The sequence below is a fragment of the Merops nubicus genome, unplaced genomic scaffold (genome assembly GCF_000691845.1).
Source record: "Merops nubicus isolate BGI_N331 unplaced genomic scaffold, ASM69184v1 scaffold19488, whole genome shotgun sequence".
Classification (NCBI taxonomy): Eukaryota; Metazoa; Chordata; class Aves; order Coraciiformes; family Meropidae; genus Merops; species Merops nubicus.
This window is the reverse complement of record NW_008625437.1, coordinates 108885-119368: the sequence shown is the minus strand read 5'-3', so window position 1 is coordinate 119368 and position 10484 is coordinate 108885. Positions and strand designations below refer to the sequence as shown.

Here is a 10484-nt window from a genome sequence, read left to right as displayed (position 1 = left end):
ATGCCGACACCAATCCCAAAATGCATTAATCTTTAATAATCCACATCTGCATGTTTATAAATGATATAACCAGGAGTTGCTAACGTAGATACTCCCGCTTCCAAACAAAAACTGACATAGAAGTTGGCATTTGCAAACTGCATGAGAGGCACGTGGCCATGTGTGGTGCGTGTGACCTTGTGGAGGGAGCTCACCAGATGAAAGTTCTCAGTTGATTAAAAATACATGAAGAATTGCTCTGCTTCTGCACCAGTCTTTGGAGCTTACTTGTTGTCAGGCAAGATGAAATATGGCATGATAGATCTTGTCTTCTGGAAGATCAGACCCACCAAATGGTTTTTGGAAGCAGGTTTACCTCAAGGTGTTCTTATCCTTTATGTGTTCAGCTTGACCTTATTCTCCCCAGTCCCTGAGAACTGTTGAGACCAGGGCTGCATAATACGCAGTATAATGCAATAAAAAAAAAAAAGACCTAGTTTATGTAAGATTTTTCCTTTTGAGGATAGTATTAATGAGAGCACATACGTTTTGCTACTAAAATGCTCAATAATCAGAAGCAATGGACTAGTATGAGAAGAAGCAGGCAGGACTAGCAAAATAGTTCATTGCCATATATCAGCACTGCTCCAATTTCTACTTGCTTGCCTGAACTTGAGAGTCGGGAGGAGCAGGGAGGAGTGAAACTCCAGCACCGTTGGTCTTTCAAGTTAATGCCACATGATGATGAATATTTATTCTGAGCAATTCTTACGTGTAGCTGGATCAAGGGAAAAGAAATATGGATAAGAAAGAGCAATTTCAGTTCACATTCACCCTTTCTTTGGAAACTTGTATGTTTTCACACTGCAAATATTATAAATGAAAGTTGATACATGGTTTTGTTAGAATTCAGCAATGCTAAAATCGGGATTTAAGGTTTGTATTAGGTGGAAAATACTAGAGGTATATGTCTGCTACGTTTGTTGTGCTTCTCTAGCTCTTAATAACAGCAGGCACAATGAGGAGCAGCTTAGAGAAAAACTCTTCATAGTTATAAATGCAATCTAGAGAATGAGCACTGATAATGAAAAATTGTTCCTTTTCGAACTTGGATTAAGTCTCTAAACGGAATTCTGAAGTTTTAAATTTCAGGTGTGTGGCAGGGTAGGTTCCATTTCTGGAAGGAAGAAATGAGCCAAATATGAGGAAGAAATATTACCCTGTTCTTTCTTAGGGACTTTTAGATATTTAGCACTTATATAATTACATTTTTTTATATTCTGGTTAATTGACAGTTTATAAAGAAATAGCGAATGTTTTTTCTCTAGCTGAAGCATATGCTTTTTGCATTAACAAACATGTGATGTCATGTCCCAAGTAATTGCAAATTCCTAAATCCATGCAACCCTTTGCGATCTTCTACTGCAGTCTAAATACAAGAAAAACTGTCATTTTTATGAAAGGCTTAAAAGGACAGAGTAAAAAAAAATAAGGTATGATTACAGGTTTTGGATCATTTCCTAAAGAACAGGGACACTTTTTTTCCAATGGTTGGCACAAATTTAAGAAAATATAATTTACGAAATCTAAAAGCAATTCAGAAACCCCACAGAGGTGTGAGAAAAAGCGTTGGGCAAGCTGCAGCCACAGCGTCTCCCAACCCCTCTCATCCCAACTGATGCCCTCGCTTTGGAGGGACACAGCGACACAGAGTGCAAAACGTGGAGGGGCGGTTAAATGAGACTTTAGAGAGGGGGGGAAAAAAAGGAAGTCAGTGGCTGAGCTTTGAAGAGGTCTGTCTGGTGCAGAGCAGTGAGTGAGTGGGGAAGAAAGGACCAAGCGCCTCATCTAATCTTTCTCCTGGGGACCCAGGTGGACAAATTGGCAACCCTGTTCACAGCCCTCCCCCCCTCTCCTTTGTAGCGCAAGAACTGCTAATCGGATCCATGCTGCTGCAACTGTGGTTAGTTATTAACAGAATAAAAGCAGATTTCTTCAAAAGAACGGGTTGGGGAAAACGGCTATACAAAATTGCAAGGTTGTTAGAATCTTAAATGCACAGCGGTCGGTTTTTCCCTATTCTGAATTAGGCGATGAATACGGCCTTTCATCTGTCACTGTGCCCGTTTCTTCACAAGGCAGCCAAACATTAAGCTTCTCAAACAAAAAAAAAATAAATTGTTTGAAAGAGGAAAAATATTGGGGAGCAGGAAGAATAGGAAAATGAGAAGGAGAAATCAGGTTTTGTTTTTACTAATTTGGCCTGGTGAGAGAAATGTAGCTCTCCTGCTCTGTTCAGTTCCTGCGTGCCAGCTGCTGAGAGCCACCATTTCTGAATGCAGAGATTAGAGAAGATTTAACTGGTTGCTATCCTGGGCTGTGCCGTCCTGGGTCTGCCACCAGCAGAAATAACCTTGGGCTGGGAACTCTCCTGAGCCTAGTGGAAATAATACGTGAAATTAATGTGGAGTGTGGCAGAGGTGAAAGCAGAAAGAATTTGATCCCCCAAAATGAAACTTGTCCTAATTGTAAAGTGAAATTACCGGTCTGGGTTGGGTCTTATTGAGGATAGAGAAGCAGCAATCCCTAGATTTCGACCGACTTAGGCCTTTGATTAAATAAATAAATAAATTGCGCATCCTGAATTTGGAGGAGTTCTAGTGCCTTCCTGGTTTGCAACAGGATTTTGAAATTTGTTGGAGAGGAATAGTCCTTGGGCAGACAGGTGCTTGCTCTGGGCTCTTGGAAATTTGTGCATTACTTGGGTGAGTCACATCCTTTTGAAGATTTACTCTTGACAGCTGGCTTTGGGCTTCTTGCCAAAATCTCAGGAAAAAAATGCTGTGGTGCTTCACTTCAGTCCAGACACAGAGATGACTTCTGGATGGGACGTGGATGAAACAGACCCTCTTGCAGTGGCTGCTGCTGCTCCTCCTTCCCCCCCCAACCAAAGTGAGCTTTGGCCTTGGGGGGCAATATATTTATTTTCCTGTCCCTTGCCACTCAGCCCATTGTCCGTTTAAGAAGTGCTAACAATTATTTCACTTTATACTCCTGAGTATTTGTTAAAAGTCTCTGTACCTTACTCAGAGGTTACACAACCTAAGTGTAAAACTTGGATGTCTAATTTGGCAGACCCCAGTTTCAGCTACTTAATTCTTTTTTTTTTTTTTTAAAAGTCCATAATATAATGAAGTATTCTGTACTGAGACTGACATTTGAGTGGTGTTCCATAAGTAGTACCTTGGGACTACATGGTGAATAATGAGGATGAAACAAAATATTGAATAGCTACCTCATCCTGTCAGTGTCAACTATGCTTTGAATTAAATGTTATATTATGTCAAACAAGTAGCTGCTGGTCATGAAATTAAGATGTTTATGCTATTGCTTGTGTGCAGAGAAAAGTCAGAGCTAGGGTTCTGCAGGCCACCTTAGCTCAGTGTTGCCTTTTTTTAATGGAGATTTGAGAACAATTTAGCACTTAGATTATGGTGAGATCTCTGGAACTTGCTCACAATGCAGCCCTTGGTATGGTAAGTGTAACACAAATATGAAAAAGAAGATGGAATGTAGCTTGCAATGATCACTAGTCTGAGAATCATATACTTTTGTGAGAAGTGGGGTTTTTTTTACCTTTTGTTGATTTTACATGGATTATGAGTGATATGCGTGTATGATAGGGAATCTTGTGTCTTTGGATCATGATGCATTTGTTTTAAGAGGTAATACAGAAAATCAGTGCCAGGTCTAACAACAATCTTGATAACTTTCTGAATGTGGAACATCCATGATAAGTCTGGTTTAAGTCAATAATCCTCCTGTTTACAGATGCTTTGCATTGCTACAGCAGAACAAATCAGCTGCTGGTGACCTCACTTTCAGCAAGTCACACAGTCAGCCACTGAGAGCATCTCAAGGCAGGAGGGCTCAGGGTTTGTTCCCGAACTCCTGGGTCAGAGGGGTGGAAATTGTCCCAGTGAGCAGGCAGCAGTGAATTACCAGCCTTGCTGTTGCTAGCAGGGGGTTATGAGCTGCAGCATGGTGCTGAGCAGAGGCAGAAGGCTTGGTTCAACTCTGCATGTCCCCCCCAGAGTGATTCAGTGGGGCCATGGCTGCTGTATCTGAAAGGGTCCTCCTGTCACTGCCTTTTTAAAGCACCTATGCTCAGGTTGCTGTGTAGATATGAGGTAGGTTTTAGTGTTTTGCATGTCGTAATTTCAGAAGATATGCAGGCAACCCTTGCTTTTTACTCAAATGAGTACGTCCTTTAAAAAATACTGTTGATACAACAGGAAGCTTAGCTACAGTGCATAAATTATGGAAGAAAATAATCTTTATTTATAAGGGGTCATAGGCCTTGTAAGATGAAAGAGATAACACAAACCACATGACCAGTTTCCCTTTATGCTACTCGTAGAAAAATTTCCTTCCTTTGAGGTCATTTGCACCTCACTTTCAATTTCCTGAATAGCTCATTTAAAACAATTCCATAGAAGCCTATTCATGATCTTTCATTTCTGATGTAGGGATCTGAGACCTAGAATGTCCCTTCCGGTCTGTGAGCCTTTACTGTCACATCAACTGCATGATATAATCCCATTATTTTATCAGATTTCATCTTAATCACTAGTTTCCTGGACCTCATTATTCATAAAAGGAAGTTGTTTCAAATTCCAGTAATAGTTTGATTATCATCTTAAACATAGTGTTCTTTTTCCTCCCTGTTGTTTAGTTGCAAACCTGTTTTTAAAAAGAAATCATAAAATCATGGCCTTAGTTTTTGCCATGCTTGCTCTTTCAGCCTCCTCTCACATCATGCTGGTGGTTGTTCTTGGTTCCCATTCCAGTTAGCATTAGGCTTTCTGATTTAGTCTGCGTGAAGGCTCGCCAGTGGCACATAAGCAGTGGCATTGTTTCCTTGCCTCTACTGGAAACAATTCTCCTAATTCATCCTAATAATAAATTTGTTTGATTTAGGGTGACATCAAGTGGTTACTTTTAACCGCTTGTAGGTCAACGGTTACAGTCAGATTTTCCTTCCTTTTCTTCTCCCATTTCTAATTGATAACCCCACGTCTCTTCAGTTAGAAAAGGCCTGTTTCAGGTCCATGAGCCTACTGTGAGTTTTGGCTCTACTCCAGCCCAAAAGGTGGTCTAGTTTCTTGGGGTTTTTGATCACCGTCTGTACTGACTTAAGATTCCCTACTCTGTAATCAGTCAGCGTCATTAATCCAGTCCTAGCTCTTAATTCCTAAATGAGATGGGGAATTGTCCTCAAGACAACCCACAAGATCTTTAACTTTTGCCTTTTCTCCAGCCTAATGTTCCTCTTTCAACACACCCTGTGATCCCCCACCCTCCTGTTTTCCAGTTCCTCATGCATCTTAAGATTTCTGTGCTGATATCCCTCCTTCCCTCCTTAACTAGTAATTTCCCAGGAGGAACCTGTTGTCACTGTAGTGCTTTCTTGATTCAATTGTTCAGGCAGAATTCTGTGAGGTGTTGTCCAGCTGGTACAGGGTACCACTGCTGAGCATCCTCCAGTGTCATTACAGTGATGGGAGCAGAGAGCCCTCAGCATGTTTCAAAATGTTACTGATTTGGGCCATAATTCATTGTAAGGACTCCTCCTCAGCAGGATATCAAAGGTCTGCTCTTTCTTGCTATGCTGGCTCTAAGGAATTTGCCTTTTACACTTCAAGTTCAGATTTCATGGCTCCAGTCATAATGCAATCTAATTTTCTCAATCCATCTTTTCCAAAGATGCAGTGCAGTCTCTCTTGACTCTATTTCAAGGATAGATTTTCAAAGTGTCGTGCAAAATGTTTAAAAGCATTTTTAACATAATTTTAAAAATAGAAAAGCAGCTTACAACTGTGCTATTAAACATTTTTACATTCTTTCATTTCTTCAGCTGACTGTACTCTTAAAAAAAAAAAAAAAACACAGACATGATATTACATCAGCTACTGGTTTAGGTAGTTTTAACAACTAATTTTACAAAATAGCTATATAAATTTGAATAGTGCTTAGCTCATCTGTTAAATATAGGTGAAAGAAATCGTGTGACAGCATCTATCTTTTTAACATGTGTTTGCTGTGATTTTGCATAATAAAAATATTGCAAAACATCCCTAGTATTCAATTTGCCTAAGTTTGGGCAGGTGAAATATCTCACCAATGTAGCAAGGTTACGATGAAAAACATGGGAAAAGGTCACCTGTGTTTAAATGTCCATCTGTGTATCATTGGGTTAAAGGAGGCGGCAGTCTGTCAGTGAAACAAATTGTTGGATTTTTTTCCGTCTTAAATAGCTATAGAAGTTATGTTTAAAAAGAAAAGAGGCTGTTTCTCTTTCGTAGAAATTTTTCTTCCCTAATAAAATACAAAAAGTCTGTTCATGTATTATTTAAAGTGACTTCCAAGAATCGCAACTACAATACTGGTTGAAAGAGAGAAGGATTAATGTCATTTAAAGGAAAGAAATGGAAAATCTTTAAGGTCATTTCTTTTCATGACAAAGAAAGTTTAAAAGCATGGCAGACAGGATCTTCAAAGGTTTTTTAAGTCCTGTCTTCAGCTCCCAATCAATAGGAGTTAGATACCCAAATTAAGAGTTCATTTCAAGTCTTCAAAGGTATCTAGGTGCTTTACCTCCTTTTACCTTTCCAATCACTTCTGAGGATAAAATGGAGATTGGCTGAAAACATTTTGGTGTAAGACTTTCATGTCCAGCACCTGGATAATTTGTAACACCCACTGATAATTGGCATAATGCATGGTAGTCTTGCAAGTTTGTTACCTGTTAGAAGATGTGTAGAGTTGGTCTTGTTTACAAAATTGTTTTCCTTTGTGAAACAAAAATTTTGACATTAATTATTTTTTAAGATAAAAAAAAAAAAAAGAAGTACACTTTAAACAGTGAACTAGTAAAATAGGTGTTAATGTTTGCTGAGGCTCATAATTTCAGTGTGTTTGCAAAACTCTGGAGTCTGTATTTCCCTAAGGATGCAGATGAAAATTATTTCCTTGTGACATGCTGTGCACACTCTTGTTCTAGGCTTTGATTTTCCCGGTCTATGCTTGCACGTCAGCCTGTGCAGCATAAAGCTTCTGCCAGATAACCGAAGTTGTTATCAGTCTAAAAAATTAAAGACCGTGTATAAACATATTCAGATTGTGTTGCTTAGCATAGATCTTCCATGCACTATTAACGTCTCTCAGAGTTTGCCAAGACTCCACCTAAAGGGAGATCCCAATGGGAGTTAGGAATACCCCTGCCTTTTTTTTTTGGCTTTTTTTTTTTTTTTATGTATTTGTTAAAATCTTAGATGATTCAGATCTACTGGAAGTATTCTGTTTGATAGCAGTGCCTGGGGCGTACACAGTGGAAGTGGCACTGCCTGTGTTAACATGGAACTGCTGTTTGTTTACAGTCTTGAGTCACTGAATCCTTCCTGTCAAGCAGAAAGCTTCATTATAATGCAGGCACTTACCGGCTCCACAGCCCGCTCTTGAGTGACATCGAAACATAAGCTGGAATATTATTGTCATATGCCTCAGAGTTCGTGAATGGGCCGTGGATCCCACAGCCCCGGGGGCTGAGTGGCATGTTTGGTCTTTTGGAGGAGCAATTCTGCCTCTAGTCCAGCATTTGCATATCTGAGACAGTTGTCACAGCTGCTCCTGGTAATGTTGACTGTCATGTTTTTACTGCAGATGCACCTCGACTGAATAGCCAGGCAGTGGTTACACTCCACATTTGATGGATTTTCTTTTTGTTCTTTATCAATCCGGCCTTTCTTGAGAGGCAGTTGCTCTGGGGCTGGGACACAGACAGGGCAGAACAGGGACGTTGGCTTTCCTGCGTTTAGGTCCAGCTTAGGGCCCTTCATCTCCCCAAAGAAGGAGCAGCCCCAGGTGCCCCCTGTCAGCTGGGCTGCCAGCTCCAGGACCGGCCGCGGCGTTCTCGCTCCCGCCCCTGCAGAGGGGCGGCTGCTGGGCTCCAGGAAATTAGTCTCAGCAGGCACAAATCTATTGCCTGTGTTTTTATTCTTCCCATTTCTTTCAAACAGAAAATAATCTGACCCATTTCTGAGGATGAGGGATATAAATCTGTCTGCTGCTATTTATACCATGCTCGTCACGACAGCGTCTAAATGCTTAAAGCATCTATTTGCTGCCTGACCTGAGGTGGTCTTCAGGCCGCCTGGGCTGTCTCAGACCAGCAGCAGAGAGGAGTCCCAGGAGACATCCCAGTCTCAATTCTTACTCCTGCCCAGGCTATGGCAGGTTGGCTGTTAGGCATGAGGCGGCTGGGGTGGGAGGGTGGTAGCGTGGACCTCTCTGCTTGACGCTGTTGAGTGGTGGCCCAAAGGAGTGGGTCGCATCAGTGCAGTAAGCACCTGCTTTACTCTCACGTAATTTTGAAAGGGAACATTTCATGTCCTGAGCCTCACAGACAGCACTGTGAGTGTTGTTCTTCTTTGGGTGGGTAGACTGCAGCAGACAGACTGTGTGGGTGTCTTCTGAGCGAGGCAATAAAAATGGGGTTTTCTGTTCTGGGTCGGTATTTTAATAAGCAAATATTTTCCCTTTGCTTTTCTTTGAACAGTAAGATACCCATTTTCTGCTGATCGCTTTCAAACGTGCTTCACTTTTACCATGTGCACCTACATATTATTCTTTATTCTCATATTCTGCATGGACATTCAAATAATATTAAAACCACTGCTTCATTGAAATACTTTTTAAGCTGTTGTTGCTAGTCATTTTTGTATTGACTGAATTTTTCATTGGTAATATTGTTGGCAGCAGTCCATGTCTGCCTGGCTGGAGGCCAGTTTAAGCTCGGCAGGATGAGTCCTATTGTTCAGCAGACTTGGATTTTGTTAAACTCTCTAACAGAAATATGTGTCAGGAGATTTGCAGCTATAAATTGGATCATGTCGGTGAGGTTGGGAACTCGCTCAATACAAAATTGAACATTTCGCCATGCCTGTTGCTAAATATGTTTATGCATGTTTCCTCCATGGGTTTCCAAAAAAAAAAGGCAAAAGAAGAAGAAAAAAAAAAGCTAAACCTGTTGAGCTCTGTCTTTGCCTTGTAGTGCTGGTACTTTCTTTGATGCTGAGTGGCTGAAGAATGCAGCAAGGCTTGGTTTTGTGCATTGCAATGTTAAAAGCAAGTCTGTTTTCCCTTTTTTCTCTGTGTGTTACAGGCAGTCAGATGCCACCGCAGCCTCCTGGCAGCCAGTCAGAATCCAGCTCTCACCCTGCCTTGAGCCAGTCACCAATGCCACAGGACCGAGGTTTGTTAGGTGTTGGGGCTTTTTTAGGTGGTGCTGAATGCAGCCTTCGTTTTAAGGCACATATTAGCAATGTGAGATTTCCTGGTATTTGTCTTCTTTTCCCAGGGAAAATAATGACAGTCCTCATTGTAAAAAGCTCGGGGGGTTTCCATCTCTGGGGAAAGAGCAATTGAATAGCAGGTTTTAACAAAATATAATTGGAAACAAGGCTTTCTCAAAATACACTGAATGCCCAGAGTATAAAGGCAGTTTGCTGTAAATACTTGAGTCACATCCTAGAGAATTCAACTTTTCATTGTCTGTCTTGGAATTAAGATGTATAGAAATAGCACTGGCTACCAGCACTGCATTTTTGCTACCATTCTTAAAATTCTAATCTGTGATGACTTCGCATGAACACGATAGCTAGTCCTCTAGCCAGTGCTAGAATAAAAGTATCTTTAAATATAAAGGGGGTCAGCTGGTTCAAAGATTTGGAAATCTTCCAAGGGAAAACCTTGTAGGCAACAGCACTGTTCTAAAAGGGTGCTTCCTAGTAAGTGCTCAGAAAAATAAACAGAGCATTTTACTGTTACCATTTATAAACTTGAAGCTCTTTTCCTTTCACCTCCTTCCTTCCTAGCTCTTGAAAGACAGTTGTCACAGTTCTGTTGCATGGCCATACATATGATCAGCTGCTGTAAACTGGGCATCCTGTCCATGCAGTGCTTAACATGTGCCAGCAGCAAGCTTTCAAAATAGACACATGATAACTGTGATAAACATGGAGTTATTTATGAAATGCCCCTCCTAAAATGTCTTGCTACCAGAAATATTCCAAGTAGCACCATATGGGGATACCATAAATACTAGAAGTTTTCTCACAGTGAAACAAGTTGAACTCACAGAATGACAAATTTCTGGGATAGCATCCAGGAGGGACTAAGAGGACTCAAAAAGAAGAGGAGAGAGTCTTATAATTTGTTGGTTTTCTGTGTTGGATGTCGCCTTTTCCAGGAATGCTGATTAATGAGCATTCACAGAATTCCACATTCAACTTACTCATTTTGCTTCCCTTTCAGTTGATCTTTATACGCAGTTGTTAGTGCAGGGACTTATTTTCTTATCAGGAGAATGTTAGAATAACGTACATGTTTGGTGAAAAAAGAACGGCCTCAGTACCCAATACAAATATGTGATGCTTTGTGGGCTA

General features: G+C 40.8%; 1 protein-coding gene across 1 annotated transcript in view; it reads left to right on the top strand.

The window, feature by feature from the left end:
• The window catches only part of ARID1B (AT rich interactive domain 1B (SWI1-like)), a gene marked incomplete at its 5' end in the record, with an annotated part of 99800 nt that overhangs the window by 7191 nt on the left and 82125 nt on the right, over nt 1-10484 (top strand). Inside the window, one exon of the mRNA XM_008945687.1 lies at nt 9203-9292. Within this exon, the coding sequence (XP_008943935.1) occupies nt 9203-9292 (90 nt within the window). The remainder of the gene's footprint in view (nt 1-9202; nt 9293-10484) is intronic.